Genomic DNA, 22,713 nt, shown 5'->3' with positions numbered 1-22,713 from the left:
GACCTGGAAAGTATTTTCCAGAACATTCTCTTTTGTTTTAGTCTCAGTATTTATGGTGATGGCACTCTAGCTGCTTTTCATTTTGAACACTATAACCCCATAAAAAGGGGCATATGTAACATAATGCCATGAAATTACATTGGTAGCTACAAAATAAGCTTATAAACTTCATGTATTTTTTTAACATTTATTTTATTATCTTTAATCTTTTATTTTTTTACAGTCCAGTCATTATTCCATTCCCAGTCAACCCTCCGACAGCTCCTCATCCCATTTCTTGTCCACCAGTCTCCAAGAGGATGCCCCCCCCACACACACAAACCATCTCCACCCCCCCCCCCCCCCCACTGCCAGGCCTTCCCACTCCCTGGGGCCTCAAGTCTCTCAAGGGTTAGATGCATCTTCTCTCACTGAGGCCAGACCAGACAGTCCTCTGCTGCATATGTGTTGTGGGGTCTCATATCAGCTAGTGTATGCTGTCTGGTTGGTGGCTTAGTGTCTGAGAGATCTTGGAGGTCCAGGTCAGCTGAGACTGCTGGTCTTCCTATGGGGTTGCCCTCCTCCTCAGCTTCTTCCAGTCTTTCCTTAATTCAAACCACAGGCGTCTCCGACTTCAGTCCATTGGTTGGGTGTAAGTGTCTACATCTGCCTTGGTCAGCTGCTTGTTGGGCCTCAAAATCTAAATACTTTTTTAAGTCTATTTTTTATGAATATAAAGCTTCAGAAAAAATAAATAAAAGAAGAGTTAGATGTGTACCAATATCCTATTTAATTCCTGATCCAGGAGAGGGATTGTGATATTTATATATGTTCAAGAGGAATAGAGGTTTTTAATTTTATAATCTTCAAACATTTAATATTTGTGTATTCCAATTAAATTTTCTATTAAAGTAGTAAATGTTACATTGTATCTTTGTTTTTGATGCTATCTTCAATGTTCCTACATGGATTCTGAATTTCGCTGACACAATGGTAGGGACATTGAGTAACAGGAAATGGTCATTTACCAAATTAAAAAAAAATCCTTCTACGAAATAATTTTATATGGACACTTCTTGTTCTTTTGTTGACCTTCCCTCGCCCTTAAGAAATCATGGAAATTTTAAGCTAACATTACAAGAACTGAGGACAGAAACAAATTGAAGTTGGAAGTACTTCAGCTTGGCAAATTGACATGCTGTTTTTGTCTTTATGTCTTTCAACTTTAACACCCACAATTTATTAAGTGAGACTCCGTGCCAGAGCGGAAGCCGAGGATCCTGTTTGGACACCGTTGAGGAAGGAAGCCGGGACTTTATGGGGCACCCCCTTCCTCTCAGCCGCTGACCAGGAAAGCCATCTTTCCGTATGAAAGCTATTCAATCTGAGAGGTGGGGTGCTTTGGGAAGGAAGATGACCTCTCCCTTGTAAAGTGGAATTGCTGTTTCCCCACCGTGACTTACTCAACGCATTTCCACCAGTGTTTATAAGACCACTTGTGTGAATGATTGTGGTGACAGCAATAGTCATTTAAAATATGGCTCAGATTCCTGGCCTTCCAATTTCCCAAGTTATTTGAATTATTAAGCACTAGAGTCACAATAGAATGTTGGACAAGCTCAGGCTGTGCTGAGGCTCTTTTAGAGTAGAGTGTGTTTTCTAAATGCCACAAGTGCCATCAGCCTGTCCACCACTACTGCTCTGTACAAAAAGCATGGCTGCCCTCAATCTGAAGACAGAACAAGGATTTCTTTAGATAGCGCCCTTTCAAGGAAGCCAAGGGCTTTCTGAGCTGCCATAGGAAGGGTTTGCTTAGATATCAAACAGTCCGGGAATGGCAGGTCGCTAGCATAGTACATGGAAGTGCTGGGACATGCAGGACGGAGGTCAGAGTGACTTGGTACTGTCAAAGTTGTGTAGGTAATGTTGTGTCACTTGATTTATTTGGGACCTTGACCTTAACCTCAGCTAAGATTTGATTTAATTAATTTGAGTTGTTTCAGGGCCAGAGAATCACTGATAGCTATATAATAAAAATTAGTTGCTTTAGTCATTTCCTTATGATTCTTCAATCTTCTTTGGGAATAATTTTATACTTAAAGGAAAAGTGTGAAGAAAAGAGAGTTCTCTATTTTCTTCCCATGCTAGCATCTTACATTACTGTGTTGCATTTGCCAGCACTAGAATGTCACCAATAGTAGTATGTTATGAGTAAGTAAACTTGGGTCCTCATTTGGATTTTAGCTGGTCCTTCATTAATATAATTTTTTCTCTTCCAGGAACTAGTTCATGGTACTAAATATATTTAATTATCCTAGTCTTTTCTGATTCATAACAGTATTATACTCTGTCATTTTTCCCCATAACTTGACAATTTTTAGAATTATTGGCAACAAATTTTGGAGAAAGTTCATCATATTTGAATATGTGGAAAAGTTTGGTCACCAGAATGGGGAGGGGTCCTGTTATCATATCATAATCTGTACCACTAGGTTTCTTTCAACATACTACTTTAAGCTGATGGTTGTTACTTTATCTTCTTATCAATTATAATCTCATTCTAAATTAAAAGTTGATTAATCTTTTAGTTAGTGCCTGAGTAATATTTTCTTCACCTGTAACCATATGGTGGTAAAAAAAAATGAGATCACTATAAAAACTGGAAATAAATTACCAAGTCATGTCAGAAGATATAAAATGAGTTGTAAAATCCATTTTTGCAGAGGCAAAAAAAAAAAATTAAATACCTTTCCAACTTTGTCAAAGTTAGTTGTTTTGGTTTTGCTATTGAAAACACACAGATCATAGCACTAATATATACTTTGCTTTTTATTCCTCGCAGATTAGAGATGGACAACCAAACTGTTATGTGTTGAAGAATAAAGACTTAGAGCAAGCTTTTAAAGGGCTTATTTACTTAGAGTTGGACCTCATATATAATCCGGTAAGTGCCCTCCCGGTGTGCCTCCCAGCTTCTCAGTACCTGAAACACATGGTGCTCAGCCTGTTCAGACTCAGATCAGTGTCAAAGATTTCAGGATTGAAGCTTGAGAATGGGTGGGGTGACTGTGTTTAAAACTCAGTCGTAAAATCCATGCTGAATGTTCCAGTTTTCAAACAGTTGAGCCAGCAGGATTGATGAGGCTTAAATTCACAATAGTCGAAAAGTCAAGGGAATAATTAAAAATAAAGGAAAGTCTTTGCATATCTATAGGTTCATAAATACTTTGTATATCTAAATGTCATCTACAGATTACATAAAGAGATGATACATTATATAAAAATGTAATCCACTCTAGAAACATAAAATTTATGTCACATATAATCTACATATAATATATAGTATATCTGTTTATTCTATGATAGGCAAGCTCTGCAGTCTCTAAAACAATGTATGTCATAGCTTTCATCTCTCTCTCTCTCTCTCTCTTTCTCTCTCTCTCTCTCTCTCTATATATATATATACACACACACATACACACACACACACACACATATATATATTTAATTGTCACTAGTGCTGAAATTGGGGTCAAGTCATCAATATGAGTGTGTGTTCTTCCCAGTTTCTTCCTCTTCTGCTCAAATGGACCATCTGTCCAGTCTGCAGGAGAGGTGACCTCTCCCAATCTACTACTTTCCTCTGGGAAGCACTTGTGTATAGATTATATGGAGATTATGCTATTTAGCCAAGGCATAAGTGCTGTCTCAGGTGGAAAACATGTTTGTTCACGGACACAGTGGAAGTACATTTGTCTTTCATTTTTTGAAGGTTTCCCTTTCTCTGCTGGTTTGAACACGTCAGTAAATTCCCCTGGGGCTTAGTTTTCTCCTTGTAAAGGAGCTACCGTGGCCCATTTGTGTGCTCTCTCAGGTCACTGGAGGTAATGGGATTGTCTGTGGAAATGTTTTAATGGACTGAGAACTGCCCTTCCTCTTTGAGGTACAAATGTCTAAAGTTTAGTTCAAAAATGAGAGAGGACATTTTCATCATTTAGATTAGCATGAAAATGTAGGAAGCTCTGTGTTGGTCCTGGTTTAAATACTTCTGTGGATATAGCCAAGTGGTGACAAGACCATCCATGGTCTAGCTTGGCTTATCAGGGACTGTATGGCCCCGAGACTCAGGAAACTGCCCAAGAAAGACTGGACCTACCACTTTCTGGCTCATGGCCTTTACCTGTGAGTTATAAGGTACGATTTTCTGGGATCTTTTCTCAGATACTCAGAGAGAGAATGAAGTCTATGCATGCTGCCCTTGTAACAACCATGTTTTTCTAGGTCAAAGCAAGTATCAGGACCTTCACTCCAAGAGAAAAACGCTTTGTGGAAGACAGCCGCAAGCTGTCCAAAAAGGTAGGTGGCGCCCACCAACTGCCCTCTGAGTACCTTTATTAGCCAGCGTCCAAGTACTTCTTAGTCATTGCTGGCTTTTATTTTATTTTTCCTCTTCTCTCTCACTCCCTTCTCATCTGGACTACTCATCTTTGCACTTCTTTCTCTTGTCTTTTCTCTCAAAAATGGGCCAGGTCAATGAGGAGTGGCATATTCCATATTCTTGGGAGGAAGGAGGGGGTGTGAGCTCTGCAGTGCGCTGAGGAGTTCTTTAAAAGAGACACCCTCAATGCCTTTGTCCCTTTCACTGGTGGCATTTCTCTTTCTCCCCTTCACAGATGAGGACAAGTGCTTTCTGCTCGTTCACTGGATGAAGGGATTTCCCAGTGGTCTAAGGAAGCTCCTAGCCTCAGATTCCCCTAGGGCTGAGGTTACTCTCTGGGTTTAAATTTAGGGTGTGCTTGCATCTTACCCCATATGGAATTAGCTGTCTTTCTTTCTGCTCATTGTCTGGAATTCTTCTCTTATCAGTTTAACAAAAAGTAAAGATCCAGAACTAGGGGGAGGATCTTCACATTAAAACTGAGTGGGGTTGGGGTAGGGGTGAACTATAAACCAAAAAACCCCATGACCTCTGCATTTCTTTCTTCTGAGCCCCTCCCTGTCCTCTTTAGATACAGGCCAGGATTTCAGCCAGTACCCATTGTTCCTCTTCGGTTGTGTAACAAAGAACAAAGTGTCCCCCCTCTAAAAATGTTTATTACTTCCACAGCTTCCTCTGGGGTGAGCAGCTGTGCATGACACAAAGCAGTTAAATATAAAGCCATCTTCTCTTCCTCTTGTTTCCCATGAACTTCTGGGCACCTTGCTGGGGAAGGGACTTAGCAGGCTTTTGGAGGAAAGTATCAACATGTTTTGGTTTTGGTACCACAGTCATTTGAGTGCAATAGTCATTGTGTGTAATCCGAGTCTATGTCCTCATTTTTATTATTATTATTATTTTTGTCTTTTGCTCTGTTTACTTGAAAGTTAAAACCTAAGTGGAGGTAGGCAGGGTGACTGCTTTGCAAGCAAATCAAAATACTGTGCCTCCCAGTGGGAGAAAAGACATTTCCTTTACAAAACAATGTTACCACTGGGGTGGCTTTGGCTCTGAGAATAGAGGGGAGATCTGGGACTAAACTCCCTGGGTGTGTCAGGACCCTCCTCCAGTGCTGCACAACACTGGGTACCCTAGGTTACAAAGTTGAAATTTTTACTTTTGAAACAAATATTTAAAACCATCTATTGTAGGATAGATAGGCAGTTCTCTAAAGACAAGAATTCTAATAACCACCTGTAAGGTTAAAGACAATGCCAGTACTACTTTGGGAGAAAGGTTGAAAAGTGTGTTGAAGATGATAGAGCTGGGAAATGGGGAGGGGGAATCTGGATTCCACTTCTACAACTATACTTTTTGGACTAACATAGCGATGATGCTAGGCCTGTCCTACTGGTGGTCTTTCCATCTGCGTCCATACTAAATAATAACTTGGCACTCATTGCAATTCTGTCTCTGTTTTATTCTTTTTTTGCGCTCTCTCTCTCTCTCTCTCTCTCTCTCTCTCTCTCTCTCTCTCTCTCTCTGCCACACCATGTACACACACACATATGTATGTGCTCTCCCATGCATGTGCATGCACACAGTATTCACACATACCAAATGCTAGGTTGCTGCAGTTCTTGTTTGACAGTTGAATTCTGTATTGTACACTACTAAAGCAAGCTTCTTTTTTTCTTTTACAAAATGAGCCTTAACACAGGTTGGATATGCTTGTCTCCTATGGATGACAATAGGAATATATATATATATATGGTACTGTACATAATATAATTTGAACAACTACAGCAGCTGATCTTAGGGAATATCCAGAGCATGTAAATCTAACTGTCTGTTTTTCCATCTTTTTATAAAAACAGATATTATCAAGAGATGTAGACCGTGTAAAAAGACTCACTTTGGCAATATGGAACACAGTACAGTTCTTCAAAAGCTGCTTCCAATGGGAGTCTACATTAAGGAGTACAATAGCATTTGTGGTAAGATTTTTCTTTTTAATGTTCAAATTATTTTCTGTTTATTTACATACATTCATCTCTCTATAATGTAACATATGAGGTTAGCCTTTCAAAGACTGACTCTGAGTAAAGGTGACCCATAAGAATTCTTTTAAATTATTCAAAAGCTATCCATATAATATTTCTCGCTGAGCTTAAAAGAGCCAGTCTCTATATGTTTCTGTGGTGCTATTGAAGCATATTTATATAGTCTTTACCTGGCCATTAATATTTTTCAAAATGGCAGCTGGAAACAGTATGACTAAATTTCAACTGAGTGGTTCTACTTTAGTTTGTCAGCCAATCATTAAAAAATTCAATATTAAAAATATGTATACACATGAAGCTTTAGATACAATAGATCATGGCAAATTTAAATGGGGCTCAACACCATACTTGAGAAATACTTGTCAGAACATTGTTGCATTCTCATGAGCATAATAATATCATAGTGTCAAAGAGCTGCAAGAGATTGTTGAGTCTATCGCTGAGAGTCCATGAGTCCTTGAAGAACATCCTCATTTGCACCATAGCATTGCTTGGCTTCTCTGGCGTCTTTGCTCTCATTTGTAAAGGGACTGGTCCTTAAGCAGACTGATAATGTCTGCTATGGGGGAGATTAACATTCCAGATTCCTTTTATGTGTTTTGTATCTGGTATTAATGGTGAATTTCTATACAGTTTCTATACAGTTATATAAAAGATTGCAATATAGTTCTAGACTATATATATCATGATCCATGGCAAGTCAGATTTTCCTGTTTCATGTTGACAGTACATCCTCAATATTTTCTTTTGCATTGCATTTTCAACCTTAATTTACATGATGTGTATATTACATAAATATATATATATGAGATAATATAGCATAATAGTCACATATATAATATCTTATATAAATATATGTGTATTTATATATGAATACAAGATATTAGAGCTTCATTGTGATCTCAAAGTTATTTTCACATATTTTATAGAACCAATATGTCAACTCCATGAGAGACTTTTTCTTTGACAGTGGGTACCATTTTGATTGGATTATTTTCATTTTGCATCACTTCAGGACATCTATGTGTCTGTCATTGTCCTGACATTTTTTTAGCCATTTCGCTGTCTTACACCCGATTCAGCTGGTGGCTTCATATATCAGGCTCCTCTCCCACCTCCTCAGATCCACTTCCTACCCAGGTTCCCTTTCAAAACTTTCCATGGACTGTTGTGTACAGTTCTGGCCCTCAGAGGAAAGTGCACACAGTTGGTGTCTGCCTCCAGCCAGCACTCTGGCCAGCCATGTGAGGAGTAGAGGATCCCCCCCACTTTTTTTTTCAACTGAGTTCTGGCTCTGAGACTTTAGAAAAACAGATCTGTTGCCCTGGATTCAGTAAGGGGATGACAGAGATGATTAATGGGCTGCGGGGCTGATCTGAAGAAAGATTAAAACAAATGAAGGGAAACAGGTTGTCCGGTAAAGAGGACTTCTGGACAGGAAGGGAACCTTGACAGGGGGCCTCTCCTCCACTGCCTCTGCCTTGGCTGAGTCCTCTCTGCTGGGCACCACCTCAGAAAAGAACCTTCACCAAACTGTTAGAAAGAAACTGTGACAATGTGCCTGGGTAGCAAGGGCTCCCAGACAGACGGACAACAGTACCATCCTCTCCTAACTGATTTATTGTAGCCTAATATACAAGAATACCTGGGCTTATGAGACTGTGACAGGCTCTACTGTTTGCATGAAAGGCATATTTATGTCAATACATCACTGAAAAAAGATCAGGTTTAGCCACAAATACTGTAGAGTCAACTTGTACCCTTGTACTCGAACATCACAGATTCAACCATGCACAACTAAATATTCTTAAAAATTGCATCCACATGAAACAAGGACAAACATTTCTCTGTCTTTGCATCTCATATAAAACAGTATTGCAACTATGTATATTTGTTTTTCATTTTATTTTATGTCATAAGCAATTTAGAATGTATTTAAAGAACAGAATAATGTGTGCACACACACGCGCACACACACACCACAAACTTGCACATGTACGTGCATGTGCCAGTGTATATGTCTGTGTGTGTGTGTGTATTTGCTCTACTTCTTGTTAAAATTACATCATGAGAGAAAAATGACATCATGAGCAGCTAAGCTCTTTTTGACAGGGCATGTTTTATTTCTAGTGTAGTCTACAGGCTTGTTAGTTGCCCATATGTATATGTTGTAGTCCAGATGATGGGACTGGATATACATTACTTGAGAATCTGTGGCGGTTGGGTGTCTACGGGTGTGTGTGTATCTTGGCCCTAAACCCTAAGTGTAATGAAGGATTACTGTATATACAAACTGTATTACTTGTCTTGAGTGTACTATTTTAAAATGCATTTAGACACATTTTGCTTTGAATTTGAAACTCCAAGTACAAATGTTTATATCATATGCATAGTGTTTAGTCATGGTGGGTCTCAGAGACACAAAGACACTGCAAGGAAGATAGTTTCTGCCCCAAAGCTGATGGAATATGGTTTCTGCTACTATATGCTATCATTGGAATTATCCCTATAGAGTTTCAGCTCTTTAAAATACAGGACTATATTGTAATATATTTAAAGAGCAGAATAATGGGTGCACACACACACACTTGTGTGCATGCATGCCTATGTGTATATGTGTGTGTACATTTGCCCTACTTCTGTTTTTTTTTTTTTTTGCTGTTAAAATTACATCATGAGAAAAAAATTACATCATGAGCAGTTAAGCTCTTTTTTTTGACAGGGCATGTTTTATTTCTAGTGTAGTCTACAGGCTTGTTAGTTGCCCATAGAACTCTATTGGAACTACACACATATGGGCTGCTGCTGGGTATGCTGGATATGTAGAACTCTGTTATAGATTTTCTATCTGCAGAATCTTACCTCCTCATCTAAGTTAAGCCAGAGAGATGCAAGTAGGCTGAGCGAAGGAAGCTCAGCATCTTTTCTGTCTGGCCTTCCCCACGAGGATGATATGCATATCATCACTGGTACCCGTTAATGGTTCTTGGCTTGTCTAGTCTGGGCAGAGTGCTGCTGCTTATTACTCATTGGCTTGTTATTCCCTTCATGTTCCACCTACTGGCTTGGATGTTACACGGCAGAATAGCTTTGTGGGTGTCTGAGTACTAGTTGAGAACTTATTCAACAACTGATTCTTCTTGAGAAGCCTTTATGTTCTGCTGGGAATGAGGATAAGAGAGATAGTTTTGGGCTACTGGAGGAATGAAAAGAATAATTTTGGCCAACCTAAACTTGATAGGACTGATATATTCTCTTTATTATAGGCTGGTTATTAATGTTAAGACCTCAGAGAAACAAGCCATTCATTTTCCTGGAATAGCTGTGAGTATGTCTGCATAGATCACCCCTTGTCAGAAGCTTCAGTTTACAATTAAACCGGCTTCTAAAGATCCAGGGAGTATGGTTAGAAGTAGATAGGCAGACATGGACGAATTTATCATGTTAGATTATCTAAGCATAAAACTGATGCAGTGTAGGACTTACGCCTTGATCCTGTGTGGGTGGCTGCATCCCCAATACTAGGGGATGAATGCTGTCTTGAGTAATTTACTGGTACCTGCCATGGTAAAATTGCTATATGTTGTTGAATTTGTTATTCCAAAAATTTAAATCAGAGAAGTGGCTATCAGTTTGAGAGAGGTGACATGGGAAGTAGAGTTGGAAGGAAGGGATGTGAGTGAGAAGTATTTCAGAGAAGAAACAAAATGGGGAAGGGGAAGTGATGTCACTATATTTTAATTTAAAGAATATTTGGCACAAAACTTTAATTACAACACAATATCAAGAACAAAGAAAATGCAATAGAATATATTTTGTAAATGTTAAATTTTCATTTTATTGGGAATGGCCAAAACATTCCACATCACATTTCTTGCCTCGGCGTGTTTTGTTAGGCAGAATATTTCAAACAAAGCTCATATCCTGTCCTTGGAAATTTGTTTTTCTCTTCATTAAAGTTTGCTAAATATTTTGGTTCATTGTTCTCCCCAAGCCTTAAACATATTATTTATGTTAAATTAACTATATAGTTTCCCTTCTTAAACAAGTCACATTCTTGTCTTTCTTAGTTGAAAGCCAATATAAGGTACTAAGTTATTGACAAAGACAAAAAATGGGCCAGCCATGTTAGATAGGAGTAAGTACACCTGTCTGCACGCTGCTCTCTGAATAGAATTTACCCACGTGCGCATGGTTAGACCCACGCTGACTGTGGACTCTGGGGATACTGAGAGCTCAGGTTACTGCTTTACTCAGTGGGTGTAGTCATCCAAGCATTGTTCACATCTTAACTCAGTGAGTACTGAAACAAGCCTGCAGATGCAGATGCAAAGCTGTGCCCTCTTTTTCACAAGTGAAAAATGTGAGCCTATGAAGTAGAATGTTGACATTTGTGTGCTCTTAAGGAGGCAAAGAAGGGATGGAAACTCAGATGAGCTGGGTTTAGAAAGGAACTGCTTCATTCTAGGGTTCAGTGCTGCTTACCACTGGTGCTCATGATTCAATGCCACTGCTGTCTTTGGTTTATATTCTTACTCTAGGAGCAAGCTTACTGATTATTTCAGAAGCGCACTGACCTTGCGTGCATGGTGGAAAGACTTCTTCCAAGGTGCTGATAGATGGATACTTCCCTGAATGGGCTGGTTCTCCATCAGCCACTTTGTTCAGAGTGATGAGGATGAAAAGATATAAGATAAAAATGTTTATGAGATAAAATTAAATAAGAGAAAAAATGCCACCGGGAACAGTTCCAACCTTGGGAATTACATGTGACCTGTTTCAGTGTTGGAACCCATAAACCCATTTCCATTTTGAAACCCATGTTCATGACCTAAGAACTACTAGCTCTATTTTAATCCCTAGTTGGAATGTCATCTCTCCTACTTTGGGAGGATAATCTTAGATGATTCACAGGTATTTTCATAGCAAGCATGAGTGAAGGCTGGATAAAACTAATAGATCAAGAATTGGATTTGTACTTTTCAAGTTTTCTGTAAGATTTTAAGACATTTCGGGCCGGGCGTAGTGGCACACGCCTTTAATCCCAGCACTCGGGAGGCAGAGGCAAGCGGATTTCTGAGTTTGAAGCCAGCAGCCTGGTCTACAAAGTGAGATCCAGGACAGCCAAAGCTATACAGAGAAACCCTGTCTCGAAAAACCAAAAAAAAAAAAAAAAAAAAAAAAAAAAGACATTTTGGAAGGATGTAGGGTAAGTTACACACACCTTCAGATTATCTTAATATAACCAGTAAATAAGTAGGCATTTCTGGTAATGACTCCCCACCCATAATGTCTGTATGGTGGTACATCATTTGATAATGGACTCACAAAAATAGTTTTGCATTGTGATATTATGCAGAATACTGTAGAATCAATTTTGTGTGTGTGTGTGTGTGTGTATATATATACATACATACATATATATATATATATATATGGGATTTTGCTTTTTTGTTGCTTTTCTGTATTGATTTATACATTATCTCAGGACTCTGTTAAGATGTGAGTTATGTTATCACATAAATACATTTTTCCTGTGATGAAATAGCATTTACTAAGAGATGTTCTAATCACAAGGCAACTTTAAGCAACAAAGATACCATGGTGCTTTTAAAAGTTGGGTTGCCTTTCTGGCATTGTGTCTTTCCACCAATCTTTCAGAAAGACACCTACTGTATTGAGAGAGGCTAGTGTCCCCGGGCATTGATGGATTCTTAGTTTTATTAAATTTTTTTCTTTAGACACTTGCAGTTAAAAAGTAATCTAAATCTACCATATATCAATGGACATCTTCATAAAGATATGACTTTAACATCTGTGACTTTTTCTCCCAAACTTTTGAGTGTAAGAAAATGAAGAATTTTTCTTAAGTTGACAGGGCTTGTAATATGATATATAATTTAAGTGATCAATCAACACCTTAAATAAGGTTCAACATACAACTCTCTATGTCTTAGTCATAGGCGGTATTTAACATTTATAGAATCCTTTGCAATTTGAGATCCTACCATGTTAAGAAGTATAAACTAATTTTACTTTGAACTTAAACACAATAGTAATAATGGAGCTAGCCATCCCAACATAAAACAGTGTAACACACATAGACACATACCTGCCCACCCCCACCCCCCCACATGCACACACAAAACAACCCAGCACAAACAATGTGAAGACAAAGCGGTTTACATTGGTTTGCAATTGGAGGGTTCTACTGTCCATCATACTGCAGAATTCAAGGTGCCAGGAGGTTAAAGAGGTAGTTGATCATATGGCCTCTGCATCTGTGTGACAGGAACCAGAAAGGGATGGATGCTGGCACTTAGCTCACTACCTCTGTTTTGATTCAGACAAAGACTACATACAGCCCATGGAATGGTCTGATTCATAGACACATCTAGTCTTCTTAGTGAACTCACTTTGCAACACCCCCCCCCCCACCAGAAATGTCCAGAAATTTGTCTCCATGGCTATTTAGAGCCTGTTAAGTTAGCAGTCATTATTAACTATCACAGTGACCATGATTCCTCTGGAGCATTGAGATTTATCTTGAATAATAGGTACAGTTCCAGTTTTGCTTTTGATGTTGGGCTCCTTACATGGTGCCATTCAGATGGCTTTTTGACAATTTGGAAATGGGTTTCCAGTATATGAAACATTTAGCGATTTTGCTAAGCAAGATCACTAGCTTATTTGTAACCAGCTGTACTCTTTTGGTGGCAGTCTCCATACCTACTGGCAGCCATTACTGTTCAGGTGGTCCATGTCTATGCCCTTTGAGTTTAAAGATGAACAATATTGTTATGAGAGAAAATGAAAATAAACAAAGTTTTGACATTTTAATTGTATGTACCCACATAATATGCATCTATATGATAGAAAGTTTACAGTTTTTGACATATCACTTGTTTTAATAGTGATACAATGACTTCTCACACCTTTAGCATGGAAGACTACCTAGCATGCTTTCTGAAAACATGTTAAAGATTTTTTTCTCCAACAATTTTTTAAAAGAAGAACAATTCATCATTGCACTTCATGATTATAATTTTTACAACATAATTGCACCTTCTATTGACAACTTCTCAGGCATTAACTAATTATGCCATTTAATAAAATTATAGTAATTGCATTTAAAAGATTACCCATGGAAGATGTAAAAGGACACTATTAGCTATTTTAGCATATTTTCATGTTTATGTTTTCAAACTTATAATTGAATTGTGCTACCAGACAGAACCATAGAATGTATGGGCTGAAGTCACTGGTATTTTAGAGCATGCTAATTTTGACTCATAAGCACCAGGTCTTTATTATCTAATCCTAGAGCAGTACACACTACCATGTTCACACAGTCATGCTAGACAGTACGAGAATAATGAACTCCATCCATGAGATTTTTGCACTAACCTCTACATTAGACCTCTGCAATAACTTTAACTGTTCTGATTGTTCTCTTGGGGTGAACTTGGAGCAGCTGTTTCTCTTTGAAGTTGAGAACAGCATTAGATGTATATACAAGGGCAAGGTGTGTGTATGTGTGCATGTGGGAGTGACACACAAACACACACCCTCCTCTGAGCTTTGTATTTGAAGCCTTGCATCCTGCAGATCCCACTGAGAGTACACTACTTAAGTCTAGTCTTCAGGAGTATGCTCTTGTGAGCTTGTGTGGTTCTCATGTTAGAACATTAAGCCTTAGGTAAAGATAAGATGCTATCAGCCACGTGACTCTTTTGTGTAGCTAATAATTAACTGCCTTCTTGACCACCATCCTCCTTTGCCATTATACCGCCTTCCCCTCCCCTTAACTGCTGATGGTCCAGTGAGTTTACTATAGTTACTGAGAGGCAAAAATGTAGTTCTCATACTACATAGTCATCGCTTCAACAAAATTCCCTCCTCTATTTTCCTTAACTTCCTCTGTGTCTCTTATTCCTTACCTTTCCATATACTCTTCCTATTCTGCCTCCCTGCTTCACCCTCACACCTTACCTCACTCCTCTGTTTCTTACTTTCTATTCCTGTTGATGTGATAAAATACTCCTTGACAGATGCAGCAGAGGGATGGGTTCCTACTGACTCAGAGTTGAAGGGTACAGACCATTCTAGCCTGGAAATCAAGACAGCAAGGTCCTAAAGCTGTTGGCCACCTCATGTCTCCAATCAAAACAACAACGACAACAACAACATGGTCAGCAGTGAATTCCTGTGCCCAGTTCCCTTTCTCACTTTTATAGCTCAATATTCCACCCAGGGAATGGTGCTACCCACAGTGGATAGTTCTTCCCACTTCAATTAATACAATTAAAATAATCCTCCCAAGGCATACTCAAGGCCCAACTCCCAGGTGATTTTAGATTCAAGTTGGCAACCCGAAACCTCACACTTTGCCTTGCTGCTCGTATTCCTTTACCTTCCTTCTTCCCTGTATTTGAAAGCAAAAGGTACCATTTTGACTATGACAATATTTAATGAAAAAGAATATTTGAGAACCAACTTGGCTAAGAAGCATAGAACAATTTTTTTTAATGAGATAAGACATGCATAATGGTAGACGTTATTGCAAATGCTAATGGGTATCGGTGTTCTTGCAAAAGCCTTATTTACAGTTTCATTGTGGACTGTATGTTTTGAAGTAACAAATGCCAAGATCCATAGTGATTGGTTATTTTTCCACCAGTGAAATGAGCCAGTTCAAACCAGATTAGATTATATTAAAGGCAGGTTTATTGGGAAACCGCTCTCGGGTGAGTTCACTGGTCCCAAGGACCAAGGCCAAGATAGTTGCCATAGGGGTCAGGGGGGTGGGAGAGAGGAAGAGTGCACATGCGGAGAGAGAAGAAAAGAGGTAAATGAGAGAGAGGGGCGGGAGGGAGGATGAATACAAAATAATCTGGATTACATAGGGAAGCACCTATGGGGGAAGGGCAGCCTAGCCCCTGGGATGGAAAGTTCAAGGTTAGGGGCAGGGTATGCCAGGTAGAGACTGAGGGATGCTGGGAGAAGCTAGAGGCCAGGTCTATATATTATATATTTTATATGTAAAATATGCACCTCAGTCCCTTGTCCCAGGGTCCAAAACCAAACACATGGTTTGTCCTGTAGCCAATTTTCAAGAGCTAACTGCTTCCAGGGACTCAATAATATGCCTGTAACCACCAAATCCCAAGGAATGAACTACCACCCACAAGGCTATGGTATCTGCCTTCATACATACCTCACTAGAGTTCTTCACATCAAAAACAGGACACACATGTTGTGTTTGTTTGCTACATTAAGGAATTATGCAGAATGCCTGTGTGTATCATTATGGTAGGTCATGCTTCTTACTGCTGATCACAGTACTGGGTACACAGTAGGCATCTAAACCTTGCTTTCTGGAAGAAAGCCAGGATCCCTGGAAACCATCTGTGATGTCCCTTTAATCCAGTTCCTCCTCTGCAACTTCTCTGGTACAGAAACCATGTGACTATCTGACAACTCTATTGTCATCTTGTCTGATATGCATTTTTTTTCCTGACCCTGCCTGTCCAGGGTTGTGCTAATTAGCAGCAAAATGGCCAAAAGGCAGCCAGCCACAGGGTGAGGGATGGAGGGGGGCTGGGTGAGGGAGGGGAAGGCAGGTCTGTAACTTGGAAGATAGTCCTTGAATCTTGTGATATTTATTCATTTATTTATTTTTAAAGAGCAAGAGTTTTCTCCCTCCTCTCCATCTGTTTCTTTAACATGACACCTGGATGTGTAAACATTTGGAGGGATGCGAAAATGCAAAAGGATATCTAGGAACAGAGCGAGGGAAGGGAGTGGGTGAAAATAGCCACAACCACTCCCTGCATAGGTTTTGACCTGTTGAAGAACAGTGCCCAGTGCTTATATTTCTGGCTAATTTGATATTGCCTTTCTGTTGCAGTCTGAGCTTTGTTATTTGTTTCTAAGCTGTCATTTTTATTAGTCTCTCTGGCTGATCTTTTGGGGCTCCCGCATCAGGTGGCATGTGCTCTCATTGTCTGGCTGGGCTCAGCAAACGGAAGGCCTTTCATTGCTGTGTGATGTGGGCGTGCTAGCCTGGGTAGCCTGTAATTAGACCCACCACAGGTGACAGTTACAAGAGAGCCCAGTAATCATTCTAGCTGCCTGATCTGATGTTTATGGAGAGCAACCTGCTTTGTGGTCTGGTTAGGGTTTACTGCTGGATTGCACTGCTGCCGTTTGATTTATGCTTTGGAACGGTGTGTTTTGCTACCTCTCCCAAGATGTTGAGGTTATGTCATTAGCTTTTTAAAATAACAGATCTCTGTGTGTGTGTGTGTGTGTGTGTGTGTGTTGTTCACTGGCTTAGCAGTTCATATCTCACTTATGAGAAAATACATATAAATACGTGAGAAAAATCCTAATCAAATCAGAGTACAGCCTTCTTAGCCATTTTCTTTCCAGGGCTTATGAACTGTATTATTTTCCTGGGATTTTCAAACCACTGCAGTTCATATTTTCTGTCCCATGCCCCTTTGGAATGAGTTTTCTATTTCAACCTAATTTTCTTAAAATTTCTGTCTTTGCTAAGTGTCATGAAGGGTTCATTCTTGTCAAAGAAATAAAGGGAGAAAGAAACAGAAAACAAGGTGGACACATCCTGACACAGCCAGGACTGAATGAGACACCCAGGGCTGCTGTTTGCATCTGGAAAAAACATATGGAGCTGCAGAACAGGAAAGCTGGAGGGATGCTTGTGTTGCACAGAGGGGTCACAACGAGGCCTCCCTTAGACGTTCCAGAGACAGCATTGCTGTTTACTCCCCAACCCCTGAAACTTCAGCCCTACACCATTTTTACAAAGTGTGACTTTTATTGGCCTTCGCTTTGCTATTATGGTTTTCGTTCCTGGGGATGAATTGCATCTACACAGCGGCCGCAGATTCCGCAGTTTTTGACAGCATAACATTTCCCCCGCAAACATCCTATTGGTAACAAGTTTGTCAGTCAGTGGAGTTGCTCCTCTGAAAGACAAAGCTCCTAGGAACATAAATCTGAACCGTGGCTTATGTGCATCTGGCTGAGCCCCTGGTGAGTAAGGCAAGTGGATCTCTACCATGATGTGAGTGTAGTGATGAAGATGGCGAGGATGATGGCAATCAATACAATAGCCTGGATCCTTGTGTTTCAAAGGGATTGGCCTTAAAAAACCTGCTCTTCTTTCATTGATCTACAATAGTGATTTTTGAAAAATATTTTAAAATGTTTTCTATTTTGAAAGCAGCAGAACACTAAATCTGTGTTCGTTAATAGCAATATTGCCCTGGATGGATCTAGGCACAGTACTCAAAAATATTTTGTAAACTATCCCCAAACAAGAGCTGTTTTTCTGGGAAGCGAATATAGTCTCTCTTTGTAAGGAAAAGTCTATATGCTGTGCACCACCCCCTATTCTATTTTGCAAGCTGGGAGGATAAAGTGTATGTTCTGTTGGTGTGGGAGACTTTTGGGATAGCATTGGAAATGTAATTGAGGAAAATACGTAATAAAAAAAATAAGAGAAAAAAAAAAGTAGCTGCTGAAGCTCTCGGTCACCAAGTCTTCGCTAGGATGTTTAACTTTGCGTTTTATTGTGGTTTTAAAAACATTTTCAAAAATGTATGTGCTACCAAAGAACTCTGTTTATTTATGGCCATTTAACTACAACCCCCCTCCACATAAACACAGAAAGAGACAGGTTGGAGGAAATGGGAAATGAAATAAAATAAAATAAAATAAAGAATGAACCAATAGCTTGATGCTTGTCTGTATTGCCTAGAGTCCTGCAGGTGGCGACACAAACCTACAAATGAGGAAACTCCCAAGGTACTTTTCTGTTGACTACGTGGGGATTTTAATTCCAGCAATTTATTTTTAATTTGATACAATAATCTGTAAACAGAAATTATTACATCCATTTAAAAAATTTAATTTCCATGTTGTGTAATTTTCTGCTCCGTTTTTGTAATCATTTTCTCTCACATTATATAGCCTGTTTATCTCCATGAAGAAGGGATAAAATCTAGATTATTGTCAGGTTAGACCAGATCTCCTGTGTCAATTAGATACCTCCCACATTGGTATTGTGTTTTATTTTTACATAACTTGTAAGTAAAGTTACAGACTATTGGTTGCTTGGAAATTTTTCTGGGTCTGTAACTGTGTGTATATATATATACAAAGACACACACATTCAAATTATAATATTATACCCAGTGGCAGCAAAAGGCCTTTTCTTTCTTGGCGACTTAAGGTTAGGTTTAATGTGCTCAGAATCATGGATTTTTTAAAAAGATCTTATCCAAAGCTAAAAATACAGCATTAAACAATTGTCCTCAATTAGAAAATGCATAGCAGATATAATAACATTTTTGTTCATTTCATTGTTTCTTTTTGTACATTAGGAACTTTAAAGGCAAAGTTAATGACTTAAAGAGTTGAGATTTCTTTCTCTAATGCTACTTAAGGTTCAAAAGTTCTTAAATTGCAATTTTTGTAAGGACATGTATTCATTTGCAATTTTTTTAGGTTTCAGCTTGAACACACTGACTCTAAAGTGATTCGCTTAAACACACAGCTAATTCCGGTTCTCCTATTTTCTTTTAGCCTCATTTTTTAAAAAAAGCCTTGCAGTGCACATTTTCTAAGGGAACTGCCGTGATTCTAAGGAAATGTAATTATTTTGGTTTAAGTGCTTGAGGCTTTAGAAGTTGAGTGTCATCGGTGGACAACTGTGACGGTCCTGGGGAAATTGTCTGAATTTCTGTCATAGTCTTTCTAGTGAACTGTCTGCTAAGCCATATGATAAAGTTCAAATTCCAATAAGGTCTGTCTACTGTTCCCTTAGATCCAGACCATCTTGTAATAGAAAACAGGGAGAAAAGGAGAGGGAGAGAGGGAGGGAAGAAGGAGGGAGGGAGGGAGGGAGAAAGAGAGAAGAGAGAAGAGAAAAACTGGACTTCTTATATTTTGCTTCAATTGCTCTTTCAATAACTCATGAGGGAGACCAGTAGAAGGCAAGTCTGACCCCCTGAAAACCTATTTTGCAGCCTTCATATGAAGAATATTCAGTTCTCGGCTCTGTTAGCGGCTGACCAGAATCTAATCCATTAAAAATATATCGTGGTAAGCAGTTCTCGAAAATGTTTATGTGAGATTAACAGTCAGAGAGGATGTGTTCATCCGGAAATAGGTTACTGCTTGGCCAGTTGTCCTGCAGAGAAGCCTGCAGGACAGAAGGAGATTTAAAAGCCTGCAGTGTAAGGACTGTATTTGATCCCCCTCTTTCTTTTGCATATAACTGTTCAACACTCACATGTGGATTTCTTCAAGAGATCTATTTTGAAGTTAATTTTAAGAGCAAAGGCCTGGCATGTTTTGTGGGGGATACCCCCATCTCTGTCCCATGACCATCAAATGACCTATGCATATCTTAATGTAACTCACTTACTTTACAGACCCAGCTTCCTAGCTTAGGAAAAGATGGGGTGCAGATTTTGCTACAGATTGTGGTGGCAATCCAGCTTTCTGCTTGATTGAAGTCCAGCCTCTGCAGTAGACACAGGTGCCCATAAAGAATGCCTTGGAGGTGGATGCTACCTATAGTATCAGGGCCCCCGAATGACTAAGAGATCAAATACACTGGCTAAAAAGCCTTAGGGAAGCATTATGTGTCTGTGGTCTGATCTATTGTCTGGGAGGTCGGGGAGTGTTAATGCACTCCGTAAAGATTACACTCCCTCTCTAATTGCTCACACACTTCCTTAAAGGATTTAAGCAGTCAGGAGAGGTGACTCAACTTGGCAGTTTTTTTGTCTTCTGCTACAGTTGAAATGTATTCTGTCTTCCCACCTAGACCACTAGATCAAGTATCCTCACTAGTCTGGAAGGCACACATCCCTAATGAGGGTTGAAAGTAACCAGAGATGATAATTTCAACACAGTTCCCACTTGCTCTTTAAATACCCTGGAGTGCACCCTGTAAGGACAGCACCACTGTGTCCCATGGGGCACAAAAAAAGAGTCCAAAGGTCTGCATTGATTTTTGGCCCAAGGCTTTCATCATCTCATCTCAGTGCTGGGATGCTGTGTGGCATTTTATATATTAGGGTTAGATCAGTAGGTGAGTTAAACATGTGAGTTTTACCATCTCTGAATTTCCTCCTTTACCAACACACACACACACACACACACACACACACACACACACACACACTCATACCTATACACAGACACACTCACATCCTCAAATACACACATGCATAGAAATGCACTCTCATAATACTTATACTCTTTTGCACATGCACACATGCACACACAGGGACACACACAGAAACACATGTTCTAAAATGTTTACAAGACCTATCTACAAAGAGGGCTTGATAGGCTTTCATTGCAAACTTCAATAACATATAAGCACATTTCTACAAAGCCCCCCTTCCCAGCTTTGGAGTGCATTTACTAAGTTTTATATAGGAGCCCATGAAACAATATGCTCTTTCCAGAATGATACAAAAACAAACAAACAAACAAACAAACCTAAAATGAAGGCTTGACAAACTCATTCACATGGTGTTGTAGGGAATCCTGGTTATCTGTGTGTTTGGCAGAGTACATCGCATCTGTTACATTTGTAATTAGCATGGCTATAGGAGTGGGGAGGGCAGGTATGCACCCCTCTCTGGATGTTCTCTCCCCACTAGACACCATTGCATCACTGAGAGGTACGGATCCATCTTAGATCCATCCTAACCGTGAATACAGATTGCGTATGTGGCCTGGAGCCCACAGTATAATGTTTATGTGGTGTGTGAAAGAGACCTGGGAGGATTCCCCATGATTCACGATGGTCCTGAGTGATGGGTGTGGAGGAACATTTTTTTAAAAAGAAATCCTTGTTTGTCCCTTGGGATTTTTCACACTTCTTAGCCGACAACACGGTATTTTACTTGTCCCATATAAAGCTGTCAGTGTGTGCGTTATATGTGTGTCTTCAAGACGCTAAGCAGACGATGAGAACAATCGCTGGAGGGAGAAAAACACATTTGAATGAGAATCTGCAGAGGGGGTGCTTCTCGAGGATCCCTGGCCCCTGCTTCTACACCGAGGACTTCTTCTCACACATTTTTTTTTTCTTTCTGCGTGTTATCTCACACCGTTGGTAGATTGCGCTGAATGTTTCATCTGTATATAAAAATTAAAAATTCAAACAAAAATCTGGCCCACATGAAGAACAGGCCCTTTGGGCATATGGTTCATTATGCATATTCGTTTAATTACTAAAACACTTGTGATGGCTTTTCTGCCCTTGCTTTCAACTTCCAAAGTTGGAGCTCTTCTATTGCTCAGAAAATGCAGCGCAGAATTCTGTTTTGAAGTGGGTGTGTGCATGTTGGGGGGGGGGAGAATAAAACTCTTTGAAGAAATGATGTAGTTCACTCGGAAGAGGAAGGTTTCTTGATATAAAGCTGATGGGCTCTGACATCCCTTCCTCCGCTTCTCAAGCACCTTCCTCTCTCCCCTGCAGTCCCAATACAGAGACCCTTCCCCCCCCTCCCCCAACCCAGGACTGCTCTTACAGTGGTTAGTTCACATAGATGTGAGCTGGGAGGTAAGGTGAGACTAAGGATGTAGGTTTCCAGCATGTTCCCTCTGAGAAACACGGGAATGGGATGGCGGAGCTGTCTACATTTTATTGGTTAGAAGGTGGCTGCTATGAAAATGTGGCTTTAATTGATTTTTCAGGGCAAACAGGTGGTGATGGTTTAGACATTCCCTGGTCTCGGTGCCACTCCTAATTTGAGGCCGTACATAGAATAGCTTTATTAAAATAAACAATCTCCTGGCTCTGCTGTTACCTAGACATCTGCCTCTCGGCTTTTAGAGACCCTCTGGAAATATTTTCATTTTGTGACCCTTTCAAAAGTTTTAGTTTCCAAGCTAGTTGAGAAGGGACTCTATTTTTTATTCTTGCACTTAAACATCGTATTTTTTCCTTCTTTAGTGTAACACATTAGATAGATTTCTGAAGATGTATAAATAGGACCATTGTTGTCTCTGTGGGTTTAAGCAAAGGCACATTGTATTTACATGATGCAGCAGACGTTCAACATGCTAGGTCACAAGGTGAATATTCTGTTTGGCTTTGACTTGAAATTTCATGTTAGTGAAAAAATATTTTTGGGTTGAATATACACAGGGGTATGAGAGCTGTCCTGTAAGACCTTTTGGATTTCTCCCTGAGAA

At 39.6% G+C, this 22,713-nt stretch overlaps 1 protein-coding gene across 6 annotated transcripts in view; it reads left to right on the top strand.

Moving 5' to 3' along the window:
• Mctp2 (multiple C2 domains, transmembrane 2) overlaps positions 1-22,713 on the top strand; it is a 229,290-nt gene that overhangs the window by 139,584 nt on the left and 66,993 nt on the right. For 5 of the 6 annotated variants that reach the window (XM_030242581.1, XM_006540899.3, XM_006540901.2 and 2 more), the window contains 3 exons: positions 2,822-2,923; positions 4,261-4,335; positions 6,274-6,393. In XM_030242581.1, the coding sequence (XP_030098441.1) occupies positions 2,822-2,923; positions 4,261-4,335; positions 6,274-6,393 (297 nt within the window). Of the gene's footprint in view, positions 1-2,821; positions 2,924-4,260; positions 4,336-6,273; positions 6,394-9,725; positions 11,485-22,713 lie in introns of those variants that run through there. The other variant, XM_011250863.3, reaches the window with a different exon arrangement.

Source organism: Mus musculus, chromosome 7 (genome assembly GCF_000001635.26).
Source record: "Mus musculus strain C57BL/6J chromosome 7, GRCm38.p6 C57BL/6J".
In the NCBI taxonomy this organism is placed as follows: Eukaryota; Metazoa; Chordata; class Mammalia; order Rodentia; family Muridae; genus Mus; species Mus musculus.
Note: the sequence above shows the minus strand (reverse complement) of the source record. Positions and strands in the feature narration are given on the sequence as shown.